The 26,371-nt window shown below is 42.6% G+C and overlaps 1 protein-coding gene across 4 annotated transcripts in view; it reads right to left on the bottom strand.

Annotated features, from left to right (window-relative positions):
- The window catches only part of P4HA2 (prolyl 4-hydroxylase subunit alpha 2), a 50,993-nt gene extending 24,915 nt beyond the window's left edge, over nucleotides 1-26,078 (bottom strand). For 2 of the 4 annotated variants that reach the window (XM_032769172.2, XM_032769171.2), the window contains exons 1-7: nucleotides 26,006-26,072; nucleotides 25,692-25,748; nucleotides 12,896-12,995; nucleotides 10,420-10,516; nucleotides 7,746-7,897; nucleotides 5,613-5,750; nucleotides 2,057-2,296 (exon numbers count right to left, since the gene is read on the bottom strand). In XM_032769172.2, coding sequence (XP_032625063.1) covers nucleotides 2,057-2,296; nucleotides 5,613-5,750; nucleotides 7,746-7,897; nucleotides 10,420-10,516; nucleotides 12,896-12,977 — 709 coding nt within the window. In that variant the 5' untranslated portion in view covers nucleotides 12,978-12,995; nucleotides 25,692-25,748; nucleotides 26,006-26,072. Of the gene's footprint in view, nucleotides 1-2,056; nucleotides 2,297-5,612; nucleotides 5,751-7,745; nucleotides 7,898-10,419; nucleotides 10,517-12,895; nucleotides 12,996-25,691; nucleotides 25,897-26,005 lie in introns of those variants that run through there. The other 2 variants (XM_032769173.2, XM_075068126.1) reach the window with 2 other exon arrangements.
- Between the last annotated feature and the right edge of the window lie 293 nt (nucleotides 26,079-26,371).

Here is a 26,371-nt window from a genome sequence, read left to right as displayed (position 1 = left end):
TTTCATTTTGAGACTGAGATTATGAAGGTACTGCAAGGTATTAAGCCATCTAAAAGTGATCCCAACAAAGTGACTTTTGCTTACATATTTCTTAACATGTTCTTCTAGAGGTGAGAGTTGAAATAGACTAATTGTCCCCTATCCTGACATGAATCCTTGCGCACAGCAACTGAAAGAAGGAACTGTGAGAACTGGCTGTTATCCTGTTGGAGAACACAGTCCCCACCAGCACCCACACAGGCACCGCAAGTTTCAAAGAGTGGGAATGTCTGGGGTAAGGTCCGAGCCCTGACCTTCACTCCCACTTTGCTCCTGCCAGGTCAAGTTGGCAACATGCAGCATCCTCTCCACAGACAGCAGAGTTCCCTCTGAGGTGGGCGCATGCTGAAGGTACAAGGAGGAGGTCTGGCTGAGTTAGTCCAGTTACCACACAGCCCCCTTCTCCCGCCCCTCCCACACTCCATGTGCAAGGCACAATCTTGCCTTGAGTGAAGGTTAAAGATGGATCAGAGCTGCAAAGTTCAAATCTGGACAAGAATATCTCCAGAAGTTTGCAGATGGTCAACAACGGGGTTTTGGTAAGTGCCAACCTCTAGCAAAACTTTCAGGATTGTGCCACGTAGTAGGTTTATTAAAGGAGTTATCCTGCAATACTAACAGCATTAGATCTCTTCCATCTCGTGAGGATTTAGGTTAAATCAATTTTGATGTGTCTACAGGCATCACCATTGGTTTTTTACTGTCTGAACCAAGAAAGAAATAATTCTCTGGTCCTCATTAATAGCTTAAGGCAGTTTTGAGACAGACACGAAGAACAACTCCTCCTCTGCCCAGTTTTTATCTTATAATGTAAATAATTCTGAGCTTTCCTGGGAGCACTTATTTATAGAGTTCTGCTCAGATACAAACATGGGCTGCAGAGGTGGATATCCATGGTTGCAGATATTCGTGGATATCCAAAATTTGCAGGGCTCTAGATATAAAATTTGGATCTGCATCTGCAGATATCCACAGATTCGCAGGGCTCTCTTATTTAACCACTCTGGATAGCATCCAGAGTGCAGGCAAGTATTGGCCAAACCTCCTTATACTGATAATACCACCGAGCCTCTCTGAGCAGCCACTGCTAAATCTGTCCCATTGTATGATGGTGATAAGGACGATTTATTTGTACTTTGCAGACACTGCCCAAACCCTAGCACAGAAGATTGTATTTAACAGTAATACACATTCACATTTATATGGGGATTTTGATTCCCAAGATCTTTCCAAAGTTAAACTGGGGATGGGGGTGCGGGGTGTAGGTAAAGATCACTTTACCCCCTATTGGGGTGCAGCCAACATTGGGATAAAAGACAGCAACTGCTTACAGGTGTATAGCCACATAACACAGCTGAATAGGGCGTGACCTGGAGAAGAATACATACCTTGCACTTCAGATTGGCTAGGTCATACAACCAGGTACAATCATTCCTTCCCATATGACTTAACCTGTAGCTCACTCTCTTACTAAGGAAGAAACAAAAGTTGATCTGCTATGAGCTAAAGACAGTGTTTTTTAAAAGCCTAATTACACCGAGTTCATTTAAGAATTTAAAAATCCAGTCCCTTAAAAACCTGTGGGCAAAAGTATTTTCTTTTGGCATAAAGAAGCATTAAAAGACATGAAGGAACCTAGTAATGAAGCAGAGAAGTTGGCAAGATTTAGTAGAAAAAACAGCATCCTGAGAGAGTCAGTTCAATACGGAGAGAAAGGCCCCAGATAATAAAACTTCCGCCACTCAGAACAAAAAGCCTCTTTTCATGACAGACACTACACACGATTGACGCTGCACCATGTCAGACATGAGTTTGCTCTTGGGATCAGCTTTGCGTGAACTGAAGAGGACTTTCTATACAAACGGGTCAATATTAATGTTATTGTGTGTCACAGGGTAGGACATTTCTCCATAAATCTTATTTTGCTGACTGGAGCATGGGTGTTCTTGGCACTGCCACCTACAGTACAGCCCATTCCTCCCTGGCTTTAGAAAAATGAATCATTTATACTTCTCACCGAGAGAAATCAGGCGCCTGGTGAGCTCCACGGCCCTGTGCAAGTCACCGAGCTGGAAGACAGCATAGCTGAGATAGTCCAGGATCTCCTCTTTGGTGATGGTTGCATCTTCCCCTTCATCGTGCTGCTTTAATGCCTGCTGCATCCACAGCACCGTATGATAGTAATCTCCTTCATTGTAAGCAGTCTTCCCCATGCCAAAGCAGTCGTCCACTGTCAAAGAAGATCTGTATTTTGTCCCTAAATTTATAAATAAAAGAAACTATAAGTGCTCTTTGCAAATCCTGAGCGAAAATATTTTTGGCTGCGAGATATTTGTAAATACTGATCTTGTTTGAAAAGGTTTTTAAAAGGGAAAACCCTGCCAAGATTTCAGATCCTCTACCACTGACCAAAATCCATTTATCTTAAAGAGTTAAAAGCTGTATCCTGATATAGCTCCATGTGATTATTTCCTGTGGAAGTCAATGGGATTGTGAGCTCTAGCCTACATTCCATCTATGATACTTATCTGACTCCCAAATAGCATATCTGAGCACTTCATAATCATTCATATGTTTCTCCTCACCACACCCCTGTAAGGTAGGGAAGTGATATTATTCCCATTTCACAGATGGGGAACTGCAGCACAGAGAGACTATGGGCTTGTCTACACTTACCAGGCGTTCAACATGGCATCAGCAGTCGATTTAGTGGGTGAAGATCCGCTAAATCAACCGCCGTTCACTCTCCCGTCGACTCCTGTACTCCACCTGAACAAGAAGCGAAAGCGGAGTCGATGGGAGAGTGTCTCCAGTTGACACTGCGTAGTGTGGACCCCACGGTAAGTAGATCTAAGTACATAGCTGAAGTTGCATAACTTAGATCGATCCCCCCTCACCCCCATCGTAGTGTAGACAAGGTCCAAGGGTATGACTACACAGCAAGCAGCAGTGAGGCTCAGAGCTGAGAGACTTGGGCTGGTGCTACAGTACTAAAAACAGCAGTGAAGATGTTTGGGCCTGGGCTGGAGCTTGGACTCTGAACCCCAGGATGAGAGGTGGGCTTCAGGGCCTGCGCTCCAGCCCCAAGTGCAATGTCTACACGTTTGTTTTTAGCGCTACAGGATAAGCTTACAGACCTGGGCTCTGAGACTTGCTGTCATGGGTTTTAAAACACCCTGCTTGTTGTCACACAGGAAGTCTGTAGCACAGCATGGAATTTAACCCAGGTTTCCCAAGTCTCAGCCTAACATCCCGCCCACCAAGCCATCCTTCCTCTCGTTGTGAGCCCTCTGGGGCAAGGGCTATCTCTGTGTATTTGCTTGTACAGCAACTACAATATCAGTGAGAACCTAACCCCTGTTTCTGGTCCTTAGCTACTACAACAAAAATTATGACAGGATGGGGCTTCAATTATTGTAATTAGTATTTTCTTTAGAAAGTAAAGCAAAAGTTTGTACCTGCAAAAATCTATTTCTACTAGTCACTGAAGATATTAGTTAAAAGACATAACACACAAGCCATCTTGCGTGACCTACGTATGCGCAAATCTGACACCACGATAAATGTTGTTCACATTCTCAGCCCCACATATGTGTAGCTGGCACAAGAAGGCATATTTATGTTACTGCTGTAATATACTATGCTCTCAAAATCAGCTGGAAAAGATTACTTGGCTTTGGTGGAGATGCCTGCTCTGGGAACGCGTACAGAAACTAGGGACAGCAGCTACACTTGCACTCCTAGGCTTAATGAAAATAATTTCTTTGCAAAATGTTATGGATGTGACTGGATGGCAGCCTGAGGCTTTAATGGCAACAAAAGTCATGACCTTCCACCAGGATTTCTCAATCATTTTCACAGTATGGACCTTATCTTAATTGTGAGAGTGTCATCTCCTCCCACTGCCAAGCAGATAACATCCCTATGGCAGTAGCTGCTTACAGGCAAAGGTAATATTAGGAAATTATACAGGATAATTTTAGCTGCTCTTAGTTTGATTTAGCAGCTGGATACACGAAGGAGCAAGTGCTCAGACATTTGGGAAACCTCCATTTTGAACTGGGTGATGGCCTCTCCCTTTCTCTCTCAGCAAACCCTTTAAGTTCCACTGGTCCAGCTTCAGCAGGGCTGACCATAAAAGTCTTTAAAAAAATAGAGCTCTCAAAACAAAAGAACATTGACAGCCAAAGTCCTTCCGCCCGGTGTCTCCTAGGTGGTGGGGTTCCATTCCCCTTGCACGGCCTGGAAAGGAGATGCTGGATCATCCCTTGCCCTCCTGGAGCTCGACAATGCACTGGCAAACACACTGTATCTATTTCTTCCCAGTGAGAACAGGGACCCTTTTGTTTCTGCCCAGGGTGTCAGGGTTTGTTTGGTGACTGACTGATTGAGTGGACGAGGGGGGAGCCTACCCTCACCGTATACCACAAGGCTCCCGGCCCTGGGCCTATAAAGAAACAGTAACTTAGTTTTTCCCCAGATACTAACTACCCCTTCTCAGGGCCACTTCCTGTCTCCCAACACCTGCCCTCTTCCATTTCCAGGCCCTTGTTTGCTCCAGAATTCCTGGAATGGGATAGCCCGGTTTTAAAGGGCCAGTATACGCCATTACTCACAAACTTGTCATTTCAATGCATGTGTCTGTGTTCACAGATGGTAAGGCCAGCTACAGATTAAGGTCTGCAGTGGATTAGACCCAATTTCAACTTGCAGCCTGTCGTACACAATGCATGTCACTTTCCACTGCTCTTCTAAGCTTCTGTGTATAATTTGCACTTCTGTCTCCAGGGCCCCCAGAAAATTTAAACTGGGGACTTCTGACATTGTCAGAAGACATACCTTAAAACACTATGCTAACTATCTGATGTGTTAATATAGAAATTATATTAGATGAAAGAAGGGATTATCAATAGTGCTCAGAATTGGCCAGACTGTGCTCCCACTGCAGTCAACAGCAAAACTCACAGCAGAGCAGAGCTAGGCCAATGCTGAGCACAACTGAAAAAGGTTAGAATAACTAAAAATCTTTTAAAAGTGGAAAGGTAGTAAGAAGCCCTGATTCCTAAAGTTTTCATTTTATTCTCAGAGCCTGACACTCGATGACTAACTGATAATAATAAGAACTATAAAAAGGAGAGATATGAGACTAGTCAGTCATTTTCTGGAGGGATTCCTATAACGTCTGCTGATGAGCTGCTCAATGAAAACTGCATTTAAACCACTTTATTACTTGTTTTGTTTGTTCAGAATGTACTAACTGGTGCAGAATTTTATTCCATTGGAGACAAATACAACACAAGGTTTCATAACTCTATGCATCCTTTTCTGAATAGGGGACAAGCTAATGAGGAAAATTTTCAAGAGCAATAAATACTTAAGAGCCTAAATCCCCCTGACTTTCAAAAAGATTCAGGCTTGCAAGTGCTTCTAAGTGATTTTTGAAAAGGGACTACTCAGTTGCTTTTGACATTTTTGCCCAGTCTCCTGAAACGCTGCCATCATGAACATGTCAATAAAATCACTTCTTTAATATAAGCTGAATCTTCATGCAGAGGAGGCTGCTGTACCATTACCTGGTAGTTTTCCCTTAGACAGGGTCTCAGGGTCCAGTCTGTATGTGTCCTGTAGACGCATCAGAGCCTTAGCAGCGCCTGTCTCATCTTCCTCAGTTGGGAAGAACTCGCGTTGAACTGTGAGGTTCGCGATAAAACCTTTCAGTTAAAAGAAGAAAACAGTTAACTCCACAACTCAGATGCATATAATCAATACCAGACTGGCCCAGGACTGGGAACATTTGTTTTGTTTTGCAACACATCCTCAATGGGAATCAAACAGTGGAGATTTAAACATAAACAGCCCTCTTGTCAGACTCTTCAGTTATATGCATATCTTGGCTTAAAAGCAAAGCTTATGAGTGCAAATCAGAGGCATTAACAGAAGATGCTCAGTTCTCATGTGATGTGCCATTAACAAAGTAGGGTGATGGATATTATAGCCTCAACCTAATAATTTTCATTTTCCCTTAATGCCTTTTCCTAATACCCGTCCTGCTCCCACAATATCCTCCCTCACGTCTCCTTTGGCAACATTCCACCAAGGCAGACGCAGGATCTCAACATTATCTACTGAACCTTTGCAGGCCTTCAAACTTCGTGAACTTCAAGCATCTACTAATCCACAGGAGCTCTGTGAGATGTGAAGACCTCAGATGACCCAAGAGAGGCTCCCAGACCTTCCCAGATCCCACTGATGACATTTCAAAGGGGGTGTTTGGGGAGAGACTGCGTACTTATCTCACTTTAGTTTGGTACGTGGGCTGAGGTTCAGGCCTAATTATGTATTTTCAAACTGCTTCAACCCATCTCTAACAAAGAGGGAAAATGTCAGAAAGTAAAGAAACTTAGGTCAAGTTAAGTGTTCATTTGGGGTCATCTTAATAGCAAAAAATGAAACAGAGAGGGCTGGACCAACAACATACAAGGTGTAAGAGCAGAGCCACAGTGCATTCATTTTAAAAGGGATACTCTCAACAGTCTCTCTATTCTTCTTTCAACACAGTAATTACAAAACAGGTTGCATAAAGGAAGAACTTCAAGTGCATTATGCAAATAAATTTAAGCATTGAGCTATCCAAAATTATATGAAAGGTTGTAAATAATAAGGGAAGAAAACGAAAGTTCTGACTTCCATTTTAAGTATTACATCAATCACAATAATATTGATTTTACAAAATATTACAGAGAAATCTTCAAGAGCAAAATTAAAGACGGGATAAATGCTAAGTGAAATCAGTGATCTAGTCGTTAGAAAAGTTCACAATTTTAATTCTTCCAGGACAGCTATAAAACTCTTGGCTGAACACACAGACTTCAAAGCATCTAGAATTTTAGCATAAGCAGAATGGAAAGAGAAAACATGCAGTGGAGTTCAAAGAAAAATATTTCCTCCTTTTCTTCTTTCACTTTCAGAAAGTCCAATAAAAATAAACTGACATTAAAAATGTTTAAGTTTAAGGAAGCAAGATTAAGACAGGTTCTCTGCGAAGAATATGAAGTAAGAGGCAGGGTTAGCTATTGAACCTTTTAGAAGGATAAACTCATGAATAATAGAGGAATATATAGACATTAATTCTATAATGTTTGCCAGCTGTTTATGTCGGAGCAGATCAGAAGCCCCTGGAGATCCACTCTGGGCAGCAGAGTTTGATTCTTAAGTCTTTCTATCTTCTGATCCAAAGGCCAAGACAGGCCAAAGACTAGAGGCACTATTGTTGAGGAGGGAAAAAAGAATAAAAACAGATTGGGAAGACTGAGTGGGATAAGACCTTTCTTATAAAGCCAAAGTCTCAAGACAAAAAACACTTTAAATAAAAATTGTCCTAATAGCTGGACCTTTTGGTATATCATATTCTTCTTCCTTCTGCTTGATGTTTCTAAAACAGCATGAAGGGCTTCTGCCATAAGCAAACTAATGGCACTGCTTCTGGGAAAGATCAGGGTATTGACCAAAGGAAAATGTTTAATGGTAGCTGGGAAGTGGTGAATGGTAGGCAGTAAACAAATTATTTATTAGTTTATAAGTTTCACACAACTCAGGCAACAGTATTTGCAACAATTAAGTTTGCAGATTCCCAGTATGAGCAGGGGAAGGAGAAAGCAGACTTGCAGCAAGTTACAGAAACTATTTTCTTCCCTTTAACACCTTACCACTTGTTGAGTCCTGAAGAACTAGATTCTCTAATTCCAGCCAATCAGTGTTTAAACGCTTCACCAATTTATATGCATTTACTGGGTGTGCAAGATAACCTTCTGGGTCGGAAGCTGATTTCATAGTCAGTGCATCCATTTTTTCAGCCCAGCTGGAAAAAGAATAGCATGTCTCAACCTGAGATCATTTTATGAATGCATGTCTTCCCTACTATCATCACATCTAAAACCGAATTGCTCCTTTTGCTATATATAGCCAGCTTTCTTTGCTATATATAGCCAGCCACTTACTTTTAACTCTGTAAGGGTGAATCATGGCACAATTGATTTTTTGAAAATATAAAATAAAATATAAATATTTCCTACCTTTAAGGCTACTGGGCACAAATCTTATTTGCATTAATGTCTCAGCCAACAATTTATATCGTTGAATTTTGAAAAAGATACATAGTGCAAGATGAACTACACTGTAATTCTTAAAAGGTCACTCTCATTTACATCTCGCTAACACTACAAAATCTGTTTGCTTTTCCAAAAGCTATTTAGGCTCTTATGGGAGTCACCCATGCACACCAATGGGAAGACAGACCCTTAATTTTTCAAGTTATTAGGATTCTTTTCTTCTAACAATAGGTTAATGAACATAGTTCCATCATATGCTCATGCAGAAGTAAGTTGGCAAATTCAAAAATGATCGTGATGAGTCCTAATATTCTTTTGAGTGTCACACATGAACTCTTATTTTAGTCCAATATATAGTACTTTACTAATGATACAGCCGTGCCCTCATCCCTCTCTTTATTTGATCTCTTAGCTGAACCATTGCACATGCACCAGAGCTTCTAATTTCTCTCTCGAACATGCAGTGGGAACTGATCACACTACTGAGGCAAAACTAACAAGTGAACAATAAAAGAGCTTTGCTCTAAGCAAGATCCTTGAGCATAGTTCATAAGCTTCCACTTGCAAGCTTGCAGTTTCATAATCAGTGGGTCACCAATGTAATAATGGTTCCAACCAAAGTAGAGATAATTTAGTACAAATTTACGCAATTATCCCCAAGTTGCTTATGTATTTTCTGTGTATTATAATGTTCCAGCTTAAAATGGAATCCAAAACTACTAATTCTTCAGAGATACTTTAAAGAGTTCCTGTCAGATTAAAACCCACGTACCCATCAAGGCAGATTACTTTACCCAGGTTCCTAGTAACATTCTTTAGATTTTTCATATTCTTTCAATTTTAGTAATTTAATTTTCACTATTTACATTGTTTGGGGTTTTTTGCTGTACAAAAGGAGGGCCAAATTTTGATACTCTTAATCATGTTGAGTAGACTCTTACTTCATAAACAGCCCCAGTGAAACCAATGAGACCAATTGAACAGTAAAGTAACACTTTAAGTGAGTAAAGGTGGCAGAATCTGGCCCTTATTTTATCACAATATGGCAGTTTCATTTTTGCTTATAATTAGTATCTAATGAGCTCTGGTTTCTTGTTCTTGTACATTAGTAGAATGCTGCAACATTTAGGCTGCAAACACTGTGGGGGATTTTTTTTAATTAATGATTTCTATTGAAATTAAATTGCAGCTGAAATTTTAAAACATACACAAAAGACATTTCTGCTGACATTCATGCAAAAGTTTGTTGTAACAAAAACCTACATTTGAAATCTAAACTGACCTGACCATCTCCCTTTAAAGGAAAATATATTGACTGGATTTCAAAACATGTAAGGGATGTAGATTACTTTTCCCCTCATGGCCAGATTTTCAAGAGAGCTCAACAGCTACTGAAGCACTTAAATGAAGTGGCAAGATTTTCATAAATTCTCAGCGCCCAGAAGTTCCCATTGAGAATAAGCTCTGAGCACTTTAGAAAATCTGGCCCCAGTTATAGGTGAATAGCACTTCTAAAATCTAGCCTTGAAAAAAATGGATTTAAATCTTTTACAGAACTATCTGTGATGCTGTAATCCCTATTCACAAAACACGTCAGTGCTCTGGGTGAACTTAACTTTTTTCTTTTTTAAATAGATGAATAGTAACAAATTCATACAATCTGCTTTCAGGGACATTTAAACAGGGGTGATCAGCAGGAACATCTCAGCTGTTAAGTACAAGGAGACAAGTGGCTTCTGAGGCAGCCAGGGCCCAGAATATATAAGAATTTATAGATCCGAAGCCACCTTGAGCTGCACTGGAAGTAAATATAAGGTCAGTGCAGCATGGAACACATGGGGTGCAAAGTGCTCATTGTGGGTCTGCTAAACAAGTAGCCTGCCATGTTCTGCCTTAAGGTTACTGCTTCTGAGTGGTCTATGAGGGTAGCTCAACCATAACATGTTGACACAGTCCAGCTGAGAGGGGCATAGATAACTAGGGCAAAGTCTTCTTGCAAGAGGAAATGTTCCAACATCTCAGCTCATGGAAAATGCACTCTTGGCCATTGCCAGTACTTGAGAGTACAATAGAGGTCCCTCTCACCCCTGTTTTTGCTGGAATAAGCCTCAGCCTGCTTGCACTTATTTATCACTCTGCCTTGGTCAGGCACTGGGGAAAGCAGTGGCACTACTATCCAGGCCAACAAAAGAGAGATGGAGAAAAGATGATATTGTAAATTCAACATATAAAATATGGAGAAGTGCAGATTTGTTATGCAATCCTTCCTCACCTTTTAATCTTAGAGAGTTTAGATTCTTCTGCTTGAATATATTCCTTTAAAGACTGCACCAGATCTTTCTCTGCATAAATCAGGTCTGTCATCTGACCTACAATGGAAGGAGACATTTTACTACACAAGTAAAACAAGGGACTACCCTTTCCCACAGGCACAGAGGGGAAACATCCCAGATACTCTACAGCTAGTAAAACTGCTTGATGAATCAACATATTCAGGCTCAAGCAATTTACTGCTTTGAAGCTAAAATGAGAAAAGCCAAGAGACTGAGACACTGAATTCCTGCTAAAACCAAGTGTCCAAATCCTCTAAGTGGCTTTAAAAATGTCAGCCTTAATGTCTTCTGGAGGAACTTTGCTGTGATCCCTTCATTGCCTTTGAATGATTTTAATATTAGTTACTTGCACCTGTGTGCAGTCAAAAGAGATTTGACGTAATTAGAGCTACAAGCAACACAGTCAGAGGTCAAAATAATTGCCATGGCATCTGCTCTGCATGTGGACGCAGATTAGGTCATAGTGCTAGTTTAATAGTCAGTGCCACATGCACTAGTTAGAACTGCAGTTCCTTGGTCTGGGGCTTGCAAATGGTAACTGTGGAAACAACAAATATAGAAGACTTACAGTCTGACGTTCGCAGTCTAACCAATACGGAGACAGTCTCCTAATGGAGATTGCTAGTATACAATCTTACTTCAGTTTGTGTTTTACACATGAGAAGCCCTTGATTTTTTGGTAACCAGAGTTGAACATGCACACAGATGATTTGATTAGACTGACAAACATAGCTGCAGATTTCTTTTCAGCATTACCAAGTAATTATGACTGAAGCATAATTAAGTAGCAGTCCTAGGTAAAATCCAGAAATGAGTTCTGTTCAGCCTGGGTCAGACTGGCATATGGAGAAATATAAGACAAGGAGAAGGTCATTCACAACAACAGCATATCAAAAGTTATCTTTAACTGCCAAGAAAAAAAAAAAAGACTACCAAACAATAAGTTTCTACCTATTTTCCTCACAGACATTTAAATGCAGCTTAGAGCAATCTGTTTTGAACGAGACTCAATAGGTTTTCTTCTGACTGAGGAATTTTACAAAATAAAGCAGAAGTCTACTCAAGGCATGATGCCTGTCCAGTGTAACTCCAGTGATTTAAACGGGGCATAAATCTTTTTGAAGCCATTAAAATCACAATTGAATATTGAGCACTATTCACAATACAGCATTATAGATACAGAAGCATAAGTTCCATTGGAAGTTAATAGGACCTTGTCCTTCTCAGTCTCTGAGGTGCTTTTGAACAATCTACCTGCATAAGCAACAGTGTTCTGAGGTCTTTATTCTGAGACAGTGCTATTAAACAGAAGAAACTAAAGCAGCTTGGGCTAGAATCACTTGTCTGATTGTTTTCAAAGTTGCCAGCTATTCTATGCGACAATTTTGATTAATTTACTGTACAATTTATAGGAGGACTTGAAAAGACTTGTTTTAAAATGGAGGGTGGGGGGCAAAAATCATGATTTTATTTTTGCCCTCTTTTTGCACCCAGCATGTGCAGTAACTGACATCTGTTGCAAAACAGCTTAAAATAACTCTCATTGCAGAACACTGTTTGTTTGTGTTTTAAGTCAGGTCACACTGAACAGAGGGAAGCAGAAACAATTCAGCCATAGTATACGAACTCCACTTTAATCATACAGGTAAAATACATTCTGTAACTTTTCATCTGTGTGCAGTTCAAACCAGGGAAAACAGATTTACTAGAAGCAATTACCAATCCTGCCTGTGGTTCATCTGTCCATAAAAGGAACTTTTCAAAAACAATCTACGTAAGTTGGGCAATGTATAGGCCCAGTCATTGTATCGGAGGTGAAAGAGAAACAGTCATAATGATATTGGCAAGAAATGCTAGCGAATTTACCATGAAGCTTTGTTACATGTTGTTAAATTTCATGTGAAGTAGTGTGAAAAGGATACAAGTCATCACTCTTGGTGTATTCAAAACTACCATATTAGGCTCCCAGATTCTAAGAAGTTCTTACAAGTAAAAATACTTTTTTTTAACTAAAAAGGTTTCCTAGCTACTCAATGATTTAGCATTAAACCTTCATGTAAGGTTTAAGTGCCATGCTCGAGCCAGAACAGGTACGCAACGCCAATTAACAGCAAAGAATGAGTCATCTTTTCCCTTTGCATGTTTTATTCAAAACTGAGGCCCTGTCTGTATGAGAGAAATCTGCACCAGTTTGCTCATTACTGGTGAGGCTTAAAGGGAGTCAGTGGCCCCGGCACAAATCCTGCTCTACACTATTGCATTAGGCTTGCAATGGTGTAACATTCTATAACGTAAACCCTGTCTGATGGGATTACAGTGTGACGCTTACCAAAAGAGAACCTTCTTTGTGTACACTAGAGAATTTTATACACTTCGCTCCAAGATCAGGTTGTTTTGTATTGACTCTTTCCTTACCAATAGAGGTGAAAAATTCAGCTTGCGTGTGCCATGTGCAGCTAATGCAGGTCAAGAGCAGTGATAGTATCCAGGACTTCATCTTCAATATGGTTTGGATCTGCAGGATATTAGGAGAGGAAAAAAACCTCAATACCCTGTGTACAAATAATTCTCAGATACCCTAATGAGGATGAGTCAAAAAATCCCTAATTATAATAGAAACAGGTCTAGGTGAGTGGTGGGCAACCTGCAGCCTGTCAGGGTAACCCGCTGGTGGGCCATGAGACCATATTAACATTGACCATCCGCAGGCACAGCGGCCCGCAGCTCCCAATGGCCGTGGTTCACCATTCCCAGCCAACGGGAGCTGCGGGAAGTGGCGGCCAGCACATCTCTTGGGGAGGGACCGGCCTGCTAAACCCAGGGTTGTGAGTTCAATCCTTGAGGGGGCCACTTAGGGATCTGGGGCAAAATCAGTACTTGGTCCTGCTAGTGAAGGCAGGGGGCTGGACTCGATGACCTTTCAGGGTCCCTTCCAGCTCTATGAGATAGGTATATCTCCATATATTATACTACATATACTTCCTGCAGCTCCCATTCCTCAAAAATCCCTTTCTCAAATGTAAAGGCTCTGTTATTCAAAAATACAGCCAACAGAATGATAGCTGGCATCCCCCTCATGATCACAGCTGGAAACTCGACAGTAGCACTGTTGCGCACTGCCCCATGGAAGGCCTGGTTTGCTCTTTATAGTGACAGAGATAAAGCAGGACACAGAAGAGACACACCTGTCTCTGAAAGGAAATGAGATCAAGTGTCACATAGATTCCAGACCTGGAGGAAGTTTTTATTTTTTTTAAATAAGAACAGGATTAAAAGGGTGAGGGATTAGCAATTGGAGAGGTGCATTTCAAGGTGAATGGTATCCTGGGAAGAAGTGTCGCTCTGACCCCTATTCCAATGCATTGGGACTCAAGACCGCAAAAACATCATTTAAAAAAAAAAAAAAAAGTACTAGTCAAGTATTTAAAATCAGAATGTTTTATTTTTATGCACCTGAAGCTAATTTTAGGTCTGATGAAAGCAAAAGCAAATTCTTTAGACTTCAGTGATGCAGTGTAACGCCTCCGCATGAGATTAAGGATCTGATATTTCTCCCACTAAAGTAAATGGCAAAACTCCCTTTGATTTCAGTGTAGTATTTTGAGCATTGGTTTTGCCTTTGATTCACTGGTGAACTTCTTAACTTCTGCATGTCTGTTTTTCCCACCCACGTAAAGCATGCACCTCGCAGGCTTGTGGAGAGAATTAGCTCTGCCCGTCTTCACCTACCCCTCTACTACCAGCCTTTCTTTCTGCTCCAGCCGCATGGCCACTTTCCAGCCTCTCCCCACCCAACAATCAGAAGCTCCCATGCAGAGCTGGGCTGAGGACTAGTAGGGGGGAAGGCTGGCTGCATAAGGCGTGCCACCACTTAACATTGGAAAACAGGGCACAACTCGCTGCAGGGAAAAGCCTAACCTACTCTCACGGTCTTCCAGGGAGTGCATGACAGAGGACATGGGAGGGGACCAGGATGCAACCAAAGAAGGCTGAATGGCCAATGGCAGCGGGCAAGTGAGTTAGGAGGACCGAGGACCCTGCAGGAGGGCACTCGAGGAACTGCAATTAAATTGATGTTGAATCCCGGCCACTGAACACAGTGGAAGTCTGTACTCTATGTGCAATCTGGAGGTCATCCTGCATGAAGATCTTTCTGGGAACTGACTGTTGCTCACCACAAATGCCTATCACAGCCAGCACGCTCATTGCAAAGACTCAACAAACCTCAAAATTACCTTAAAAAAGGGGGTTACTTTAGACTCATCATAAGCTACGGACTATCCTGTTTGCAACTGTTCCTTTTTGTGCTCCATCTGATATGAAACAGTTTTCAAATACAACCTGCTTTGAAAATACAATACCCCTTCAACGATATAGAAAAACAATGACTACAACAAAGAGTCACTTAAGATTGCACACTTACTGCAAAAAACCCAGGACAAAGTGCCACTGCACTGCTCTAACACTAAGAAACGAGCAAACACAAAGTAAGATGATTCAGTGCCAATGGTTGAGCTAATACTACAGTAAGGGATGAAGCTGCCATGCAGAGAACCATTTAAATGCCAGTTCCGTTTTCTGCTGTTTATATTATATTCATAAACTATTGTTCAGTTTTTAAAACAAACCTCCTCCCATTCCATTTGCAAATCCATTGGAAGAATCTGAAATATTTACTGCAATATGTATATCGAGTGTATACATGTGCAAGTGTGAGAATATCGTCTCAATTGCGTCATGCTGAATATTTTTTCAGTGCCATGTGTTTTAGAGCTGTTATGTTTCAGACACATGTTTTACTGCAAAGCTAGTACACAGGTAATCGGAGCACTAAGCAAAGCTGAATGAGTAGTGCCATGAAGAGGTCTGCCAATACTAAGCCACAATAAGTGATATAGCAGAACAGAACAGTGAGTCAAGAGCACTCAGAAGATACATACACTTGGATATATTAAACCCTGGCTGTCCAGCTGCATAGCTTGTTCTTGTTTCCCAAAGTGTTTTTCTGGATTCATCACACACAGTTTGGCCAAGTGACTATGAACAAATTTTCCACTTAAAACGGTATAACCCTCCATTCCCTACTCCCAACATTCTCTTGTAGTTCAGGACATCTGCCAAGAATAATAAAATTTACCAAATCTAGCAGCTTTGCCATCACACACAGAGAAAGAATCAGTAAACAGGAACACTCAAACACAGAAATCAGTTCTTGCTTGAACAAGGGAAAGATACCTGTCTGTAGGGGTTTAAATATTGTTTACAGGCATTCCTTGCACAGCTGCTACATCTCAAACACCAGAGCCAACACCTCCTCACTGCAGCCTGAAAACAATTCTTGCAAATATGTTTTTGGAGAGAAGACTGTACACCCACACACATTACAGCTCGAACATCTTAGGGATTCAGAAACCCTGTAACCGAGACCAAGACACTTGGATATAAAACTAACCTGTTTGTTCAAGCCGGAAAGAGAAACACAAAACTCTGGTTTTCAAGAAACGCTTAGAATTCAGCAATAAGGAAAAAGCTATTTAGGGCAACTATTTCCCATATGTACACCCTTTCTCTTAGGCTGGCTTTGTATCAAAATGATCTTTGAAAGCAGAAAATGTCCCATTAGTTGAGGGAATATTTAGGATTTCCTTTTATTTTCTTAAACCGTCTAACCTTCATCTGTAACAGACTTGGGAAAGACTTCAAAAGCATGTTCTTATTGGCCCCAGTTCATCCACTGGCCTGTGCAAAGCCCAGTGCAATAAGAAGAGGAGAGGCATCTTGTATCTCCCCTGTGCTGGGGCTACTGAATGACAGTTTGATCCTGGGTGCAGTTCAGGGCAATTGTACCCAACCTGCCACGGGTCCTGTGGCAGCTGGGAAAATGGCCAAGCTGTCACGACAAGTGTTGCAGGCAGAGGGACTCTGGGAGCCATGTTCTCCCAACAACTGATGCCTATTCCCCTACCTCATTTGAGGTACGGTTCTGATCTCTAACTGGCGAGAATCAGAAGTAACTCCACTGAAGTCAATGGGTTGCACCACTGTAACACCAGTGCAGGGGCAATCAGAGTCAGAACTTAGTATCCTGAATTTTTCCTTCCACTCCAAACACCCCTCGATAACTGCAGTCAACAGTCAAACCTAAATGATGTTGTGCAAACACTTGGCTTCTCTGTAACTGCTAAATGTCAGTGAATCACTGCACCCCCTGAGAAGAATGCTCTGTTGTACTTCTGAAACTGCTGCCAGAGGGAAAGAGGCTTTCCTATACAGTTAGGAGCAGGAAGGCCGCAGAGGAGGCAGGAATAGAATTCTCTTCCCAAGTTACAGAACTGAATTCTCCCCATAATGTTACTTTGAAATGCTATTGAAATTAGGGATGTAAATATCATTTAAAAAGTTAACCATTTAACCCATTAAAATTATATTGTTTAACCGATTAACTGATTAAAGGGAGGGGCTGGGGTTGCTCCAACCAGCGCGGCTGGGGCTGACTGGCCCCGGGTGGCTGGGGGTTAACGGTTAGGGTGGGGTAATGGTAAGACTAATGCTTACCAGTTAACTGTTTAATATTTTACAATCCTTGACATGTGGATCTGACCTGCAAAGGGCATGTCATTTGGGGCCCAGGAGGGCTATGCACATTGAATTCTTTCTGACTTTCAGGGCCAATAACCATAAACGGCTCAATCCAACTGGCATTATTCCCAATGGAAGGACTCCCATTGCTCAGCTGGGCTCAAGAAAATCAGCTGGCTCCTAGATATTCTGCTCCGTTGGGGGCCTGCATCTGCCTGCAACTCAAACATGCTCTCTCATCTTCTCAGGTAGTAGAACTAGACAGGGAAGCCACAACTCAATCACCAGAGACTCTTGCCCTAGTAAGGAGGCAGCAGCTCAGAGCACAAATATCCCTCGCTCTTCCTTGGAGCACTGCAAGACTTTCAGCTACCGAGTTAAAACAGTTTAAGTAGCTTTAGGATGAATTTCACAAGTAATCTGAAGTAAGACACACAGGAGAAAGTTAATAAAAAAAATGATTTTTTCCCTGATATATCAGCAATCTTTCATTTCGTTGTTACAATGATTCATCTTCAGATGGTTTGCATTATACTCTGCATTTACTTTACTTTTTGAAACCGCATTATAAAACAAGCTGCAACAGGATCCTTATGGTGCTGCTAGTATCCTGGAATTTCAAATTAATTATCTTCTGGCTGATGATTCAGGCTCCTGGGTGTCAATTTTCTTTTTCCAGTAAGAGAGAATGTTGTGCACAGATGAACAAGATGCAAGTCAGAGAAAATCTCCCCCTTCCCTGATAAACTAGCACCATCTTAGTGCTTAGCCAAATGTTAATTGCTTCAACCAACCTCAGAATTTATGTGGCTTTCACATGGAGGCCAACCAATTGATCAGATTCCACGAAGATAATTGGGTCATAATGAGGTCAGTTTATGTAAAATTTAAAATCACAATCTCACTTCATGCCACAAACCAAAAGGTAACACCAGAGTGACACCTTCTGCAGTTTGAAATGCTCTCCATAGTCACACAGGCCAGAAGATTCTTTGACTCTTAATGTGAGCAGAGAGTAGAAAACAATACACTAGCATATATCAAGTGTTGCTCCCTGACTCTGTTAATGAGCTAGACTCTTTAAAAAGACCATACATTTTTTCATCTTATCTGCTGAAACCTATAGAAACACAAATGTCCACATGCACTCTGTATATGTCTTCCCTTTATATATATTTAAAACACATTTGGTTTAACCTGTGGCTCAATTTTCAGCACCAATTTTGGGCACCCAGAACTGCAACATCTGAAATTACTGGCAGGAAGTGTGTGAAGCCATTCTGCAAACCAGGCCCCACAACTTTATTCCTTCAACTAGAGAACGTGGCAGAAAGCTTTTTTCAGTTATCTCCCTTGTCTCAGGAACATGACTGTCCTACTTAAATCATGGCACAAGAATCGGGAGGTGGGCGTTCGAGAATTCAAAAGCCGGCTACCAACAGATTTAGAAGGCTAGGGTTAAATTACCTGCTCCACCACAAACATCCTGGGTGACTTTGGGCAAGCCACTTAATCTCTGTGCTTCAGTTTGCCATCTGTAAAATAGAGATAATATCACTTCCCTCCCTCACAGAGAGTTGGGAAGATACACACTGAAGATTGTGAGGTTCTCAGATACTGTGGCAATGGAGGCAGTCTAAGTACCTAAAATAGGTAGAAGAGCCAGACAGATGTGGACAATAGAGTACTACATATGTAACAAATCTACAGCCAATAAGGAACTTTACTACTGTCAGGAACTGTGCACCAACACAACTTATCAGGAAAAGAACTCAGATTCTCCTGCTTCAAAAAGCACAGATCTCTAGAAGAGAATCTGCGTTAGCTCTTAGCAGAACAGAGCCTAAGTCACAGAGTTGAGTAGTTCCAATTCTATCCAGCAGAGGGCTACAGTGCATATACATCCCAACTAAGTAACTGCACATTCTTGGTTAAAGTAGTTTTCATAGACTCATAGACTTTAAGGTCAGAAGGGACCATTATGATCATCTAGTCTGACCTCCTGCACAATGCAGGCCACAGAATCTCACCCACCCACTCCTGTAACAAACCCCTAACCTATGTCTGAGTTATTGAAGTCCTCAAATTGTGGTTTGAAAACCTTCATAATAAATCACATCATGTACACAACAGATGAGCTATTCATTCCTTCCACATTTATTTTAGAGCACAGATTTTTTCTGTAATGATATAAAATTAACTATGCTGCAAAAGAGTTTGCAGTTCTCTCTTAGGTCCCAATCTTGCACTCCCAGCGTACGCAATGTACAAAGGTAGAAGGCATTGCAAGATAGATTGTTTCTTGTTATATGGTATCCTAAGTCCCATTAATACCCCACTTATTTTACCCACCCAACTGCAGTAAGCCAGCACTGAACAGCGAGTAAAGGTTGAAGTTTGGGCTCTATTCTGTACGTACTCACCAGACTTGAAATTTATCTCAAAACCAAAGCCAAAATAAACATTGCTTCCAATGTGTATCTAAATTTAAACTATCATGGTGCAGTCTAACCAGCCTGACAAACAAAGAACTAACAGTTTTAAAAAGGCATACATGGCTACAGACTAGTTCCTGGTATTTACTTCAGAGGTGTGGCCCAAATACAAAGTCATGAAGAGAGGCCAACACTTGTACAAATAGCAATTTAAGGTTGAACTGCTGTCTGAGCCAACTCTGCACACTTTCCCCATATGCCATTACTGCATCCAATGCATCAGCACTCTCACGGAAGCAGAAAGGACAAACAGTGAAGTACTAAACCCACGGGCGGCTCCAGGCACCAGCACACCAAGCGCGTGCCTGAGGCAGCAAGCCACGGGGGGCACTCTGCTGGTCACCGCGAGGGCGGAAGGCAGGTTGCCTTCGGCGGCTTGTCTGCAGAGGGTCCCCTGGTCCTGCGGCTTCAACGGACCTCCCGCGGGCGTGCCGCTGAATCCGCAGGACCGGGGACCTCCCGCAGGCAAGCTGCTGAAGGCAGCCTGCCTGCCATGTTTGGGGCAACAAAATACCTAGAGCCACCCCTGACTAAACCCATCGTGTTATTTCATTTTTCCTCCACCTACAGACAATAGACTTTCTCTGCTTCGAAAGCAGATGCCATCAAATACCAACCTGCTGTCAATCTGCGTGGTTTCGGCTACAAGACTAATGATTTGTAAACGGATAATACAGACAAAATCTAAATGTCCCTCACACAGCCAAATGCCCAGGGCTGTGCTGAATCGTAGTTAGGATTTTAGGAGGTGAGTATACTATGCTTAGAAAGCTCAAAAGGCAAAGCAATCACAAAATACTCCACTTAGCAGGATTTTAATGAGGTCAGCTGAAAAGCATTTGCAAACTAGAGCAAATTATATTAAGCATCTTCTTTAAGTTACAACTTTGCTATCATATGCACTAATTGCCAATGGATTAGATAGCACGGAAACCCTCATTATTATTATGATCTCCATTCAGGGGGTGGTGCCTAAGGCTATAAGGTGAGCCTAGGACAAATTCATTACTGCTGTAATTCAGATGTACTCAGGAGACCTACACTTGCCTGGGCCAATTGTAAATTTGCCTATAGCAATGGAAACGGAGTCTGGATTTATCACACCACAGTGCAGAACTCTAGCCACCAGACTGTACTTTAGAACCATCTATCAAGGCAGTTCATAGCATGAGATCATCCAGCTGCATGCAGGCAGCTCTTGTTAACAAAAATGGGGTCTTGTTGGCTCTTGATGTCATCTGCCTCTGCACTGATGATCCTTGCCCCACCTATCCCTAGATAACCATTTTCTGGCTGACACTTCCTTTGCATCAAAGGCATTACACTCGTCTCCACATGCCTGCATCACCAGGTTCCTTGCCAAAGCCTCTAACGTGCATCTGCAAATAATTAAAAACTACATGCCCAACAACCAATAAATAACTTGCTTGCCTTTGTTTTTCAAAACAAACAGAAGAAAAATGCTGTTTGTTTGCATGCACTGATATTGACAGCGTCTTTATTTAAATATACATTAGCTTCCTTCAGTGTAAAACAGATCTTGTGATATCCCTAGTTATGTAACCTTAAGAAATATCAACATCTGGATTAACTTCTGATAGCTCCTTTAAATCATAGTTGAAAAAATATTTAATTCTTGGCAGTAAAAAAAAAAAAAAAAAAAAAAAAAAAAAAAAAAGAGAGAGAGAGAGAAGTCATGCCAATCTTGGGAGCAAGAGTCCTGCCCATCATTTCCCCTTGGATAACAGCAAGCTCATCTCATAGTCAACACTATCATACGTAGAGTGTTAAATGCCCCAAACAAGCTGTACCATAAGTGGAGAGGTTGTTGACCAAACTACATGTTGTTAACCCCTGTTGCAACTTGCCAAGTTTTTTCAATCCTGAAGTGCAACTGTGTTCCTGCACACCACCCTAATTTTAATGGATCAAAATCTCTCAGATAAACTTACAAATTATCTGGGAATGTTCAAAATAAAAGCTCATTTGAAACTACATTAAGTGTTCAGAAAAGGTTAATCTAAAACATATCAGGAAGCATTTATTTTTCTTTCTACGCTACCAGGAGGACAAAGCAAGATAAAGAAACAGACACTTTTAGGACAGCACAGAGTCTGAGTCTACTCTGGCATGGCAAATATAAAACTCTAGACACAGAACCTGTCACAGAAAATAAAACCTATCTACATGTTTATATTTTACTCCTTAGAAATCTGCCATCACAAACAGTGTGGCAAATATAAATGTACCAGTTGTCTTATGTAAACAAGTGTAGAAATGGAAAATTCTTTGGACTAATAGCCCATATGTTACCCTTGACTATTAACTCCTTTAATATCTGTGGGAAATAAAGGCCCAAATTTTCAATGATGCATGGATTTGAGTCAGGGCTGCAGCAAAATAAAGAAGTTAAGGAGTAAGCAAAAGGCCAGACCCTCATCTATTAAACTTCAGTGCTATGCTGATTTACAGCAGTCCAGGACCTCTGCCTGTCAAGTACTAGCTATGGCCAGCAGTCATTGTGGACACAAGAGGGATTGTTTCCTGGGTTGCACAATGCCACACAGCTGCAGGAATTGGTGCCTGTAGGGTCCTTTTCAGCTTACTTCTATCCTCCCAGTGCACCTATAAAGTGAAGCAATCAGGAGTTTTATTATGGGAAACGTTTTGTGTCAAAGTCTATTTGGAGTACTGAACCTTCAGGTCTGATAATGTGGGGGATTAACCGGCAACGATATGAAACCCAAATAAAAAGTGTCCTGAACTGACGGACTCTCCACTGTATACAGAAATCCAAACATTCAGGCTATCTGATTTGCCTCTTACTGATACCATTGGTCACAGTAGCAGCGGGGGGAGCACATCATTGTTTCTAGGCTTGGACGGCAGACAGTTTTTCATCTTCCACTGTTCATTTTCTACACACTATTCCAAATGGAAGATACCCTACTACTGCAACCAGCTAGCAGAGTTACTCCTTTAACTCACGTTGCAGAGATCTTTGCCATGGTTCAGTGTTCAGAATGGGTGTGATAGGAGAGCCTCCTGTCACACTACTCCTCTCTCCCCTCCCCTCTTTGGAATGTGGGGGTATTTGGGTGGACAGTTTCCCCTATGGCCAGATGCTGAGCTGGCAACTAACTTCCATTTGGAGGGTGACCCCTACAGTTTCCCCCCCTTCACTCATGCACTCTAATCTCAGCACCCGCAGTTATACAATTAAGGATTTAGGTGCAGACCCTCCTAGCACATTTCAGTAATACAGGACTACAAGTAAACTATTCCAGGGGCTCCCTCCATCCAATTACAAACATATATAATAAACATGTTTCAGCTTCTTTATCAACGCCTATCAGAGTCCTCCCGAACCCTCTCAGGTCTGGGAAACAAATGGGCCTTACAGCCCCGGAGGTGGATAAAGGAGGACCATTTCAGAGCAGGTTCCAAAACTAAGGGGCCCTCACAGAGAAGGCTCTGCCAACTGCCCCTGCTTTCTTACACAAGTGGAGTTCCAGCTCAGGAACTTCCATTCATCTCTCACTCTGGCAGCACAGCATGGGGAGCATGGAGGCTTACAGACAAGAGAGTGAACTGGACCCTCGGGCTGGCTTCCAAACCAGGGAGAATGAGAAGTGAAGAAGAAACTAATGGTAGATGTCACAAACAGGAGGGCTCAGAAGAGATAGAAAAGGAGAGTGAAAGAGAGAAAGAATGGAGTAGGGAGAGGTAAGGAGAAGAGAACAACATAGACAGAGAGAGGACAAATCTGATGTCTTGTCTACACACACAATTTGAACCAGTTTAACTTAAACAGATTTAGTTAAAGCAAGTGCAGACCCCATGTATGGACACTTATTTTTGTTCAAGCCACACTTATTTCTATTTAACTTATAACTAGGAACTGGTTTAGGCTAAACCAAAATATGAGTGCCCACACAGGGGCTTGTACCAGTTTAACTAAGCTAGTGCAAGCTTGTATGTGGACATAACCTAAGAAAGAAAGGACATCTCGGACTGGCACTGCCTGCCACTTTGTGTCAATGATACTTGTGCAAAGTGCTACTCTTCTGATCTGGAAATGTCTCCCACTGCTTTTGCACAGGTGTAAGCGGTGACACAGAGTACCCAGCATGGGAGAATCAGGCTCCGCACTTTATGGTGGTGGGGGTGTTTTACAGGATATTTGTTTTGAATGACATTTTGAATCTGTGATTTAATAGTAGTTTGTCTGTTTCTAGCTAACCTGAAAATCATCCTAGCTTAGGACATACGGGGGTGACAGACTTTAAAGACCAGAAGGTACTATTATGACCATCCTATATAACACTACTCAGACATCAGAGTGGTAGCCGTGTTAGTCTGGATCTGTAGAAGCAGCAGAGAATCCTGTAGCACCTTATAGACTAACAGATGTTTTGGAGCGTGAGCTTTCGTGGGTGAATGCTGCTTCTACTACTCAGACATTCACCCACCAGTTCCTTAGTGAGACGAACAGCTGGTAGATGAACCTTTCAGAAAGACAGGCAGTCATGATTTAAAGACTAAGTAATGGAGAATTCACCACATCCTTTAGGAAGCTGTTTCAATGATTAATAACTCACTGGAAAAAAAGATGTAAATTTTTTTTAATTCTAGACATTGCCTCATGTTATCCCTTCACTTTATCCCCTTTGCTAGACTGAATGTCAGACAACAGGACTGTTCAACACACTGAGGAATTTACAGGTCACCCTAATTATTTTTATGGAAAGTTGGCAGCAATGCAGCTGGCTTCCCATCTTTTTTCTTTAGACACCTGTGTCTACCCCATCCATAAGAAATCCTTCAGGGAAGCAACTGCAGGCCACTGCCCCCTGGGCCCAGACATGAGACTAGCTCCAAACTGCCTGTTGTAGGACAGGCTCTGGAAAATACCATCCATCAACCCCAGAGAAAACTCCTATGGCATAAGGATAGGGATGGAGAATAATACAAAAAATGTGATCACAGAATCATAGAACTGGAAGGGACTTCAGGAGGTCATCTAGTCCAGTCCCCTGCACTTGTGGCAGTATTATCTAGACCATTTCTAGATCATGCCGTTATGAAATGTATATATACAAAGTGCAACCTCATCTGGAATACGGCATGCAGTAGTGGGCACCCCATCTCAAAAAGGATATTACAGAGAGAAGAGACGCAAGTAAAAGCAATAAAAACTCTTCTATAAAGAGAAATTGGAGAGATTTGGATGGTTACCTTAGAAAGACAACAGATAAGAGGGGACATGATCTAAATATACAAAATAATGAATGGTCTAGAGAAGGGAGACTGAAACCTCTTGTTCATCTATCTGCTACCTCAAAAGAGCCAGAGGACTGTCAATAAAATTAAAAGGTATCAATTTGGAATTTGCTAAGAGGAAATACTTCTTCACTTAACACATAATTAGACTGTGGAATTCACTGCCACAGGACGTCACTGAAGCCAAGAACTTAACATTCAAAGAGGGCCTGAACATCTACAAGGATAACAAGAATAGCCAGAGATAGAACAGTTGATGCAAATAAAGTTTTGGAAGGAATACAAAACCACAGGCTTCAAGGCTTAACCTCTGTCTCTAATTATTAGGGGTTACTTCTTCTGGTTCTGGCCCCTGTCAGAGACAGGAAAATGGACTAGATGGACCTTGGGTCTTAGCTGGCGTGATCGTTCCTATGTCCCAACACGCCTGAAGTGCAGTGCAGACGTGCTGACTGCTCGCTGGTGTGTCGATCCCATACACAAGAGCTGGCACAAGCCTGCTTTCTTGAATTTTCCCTAGGAGGAGGGAAAGACCCAGGCCTAATTCGAGGAGGAGAGAGGTTCAGGCTGGGAGTACAAAGACACAAGGAGACAGTTCTGGTCTATGCTCCTCACCCTGACACCTCCATGGGGCAGGTACCCTGAGAGGGGTCTCCCACCCAGCCTGCCCCTGGAGATCCTGCCCAGGGAGTTCCACTCTTCCCACTCCGCCCTGTAATACCCCCCCCTCATACACATATACCTCTTCCTGGGCAAGGGGCAATACCCAGGGAGCTGGGCTACAGGGTCTTCCCCNCCAACTTCCCCACCGCCCTAGATCTCCCCCCTCCATCCCACCGTGGGAACGGATTTACCTGCTGCAAGCTGCTAGCGGGGGTGTCTCCTCTCGGGTCACTGCGCGGCCAATGCCCCTACAAGCCCAAGGCAGAGAGGAGTTTGCATGAGGCAGCCCCGTTCCCAGGTGAGGCCGGAGCTCGCCCCACCCCGGCTCCCTAGGGGCTCCCCTGCGCCGTTTTCCCACCAGCTCCCGCCGGTGGCTCCACGTTTCTCCTGCCAGGCCTGGCAGCGCCCGGGAACCCCACGCCGGGAGGGCACCTCGAAAGTTAGCAACAGCCCCGGCCTCCCCTTCTGCCTGCAGCGCGCCCGCTGCCCAGCGCCCCCCGCTCACCAGCCACACGCCGCCCGCCCTCTGCCTCCCAGAACAGCCGCAGCAGCTCCCGCTCCGCCCCCTGCCCAGGCACTGGCTGCTCCCCGCCTCTCCGGCACAGCCTCCCGACGGGGCCGTAATGCTTGGAGTAGCTGCAGCCCTGCAACCGCGGGGAGACGCAAGCCGGCTGGTGGGGGCCGGCCCGGCGGTGGAGGAGTTCTTAGCCGGCAAGGCTTGAGGAGCAGCTCAATGAAACAACTCGTGTCTGGTGTGCTGTGCTCGGCCAGCGTCCTGTGCTTGGGGGAAATCCCCATAGAATTTAAAAGAGGCGAAGATCCTTCCCTGGAATCATTAAACTCCCTTCTACCGGGGATCTCATTCACTATT

This window comes from Chelonoidis abingdonii, chromosome 7, assembly GCF_003597395.2.
Source record: "Chelonoidis abingdonii isolate Lonesome George chromosome 7, CheloAbing_2.0, whole genome shotgun sequence".
NCBI classification, from domain to species: Eukaryota; Metazoa; Chordata; order Testudines; family Testudinidae; genus Chelonoidis; species Chelonoidis abingdonii.
Note: the sequence above shows the minus strand (reverse complement) of the source record. Positions and strands in the feature narration are given on the sequence as shown.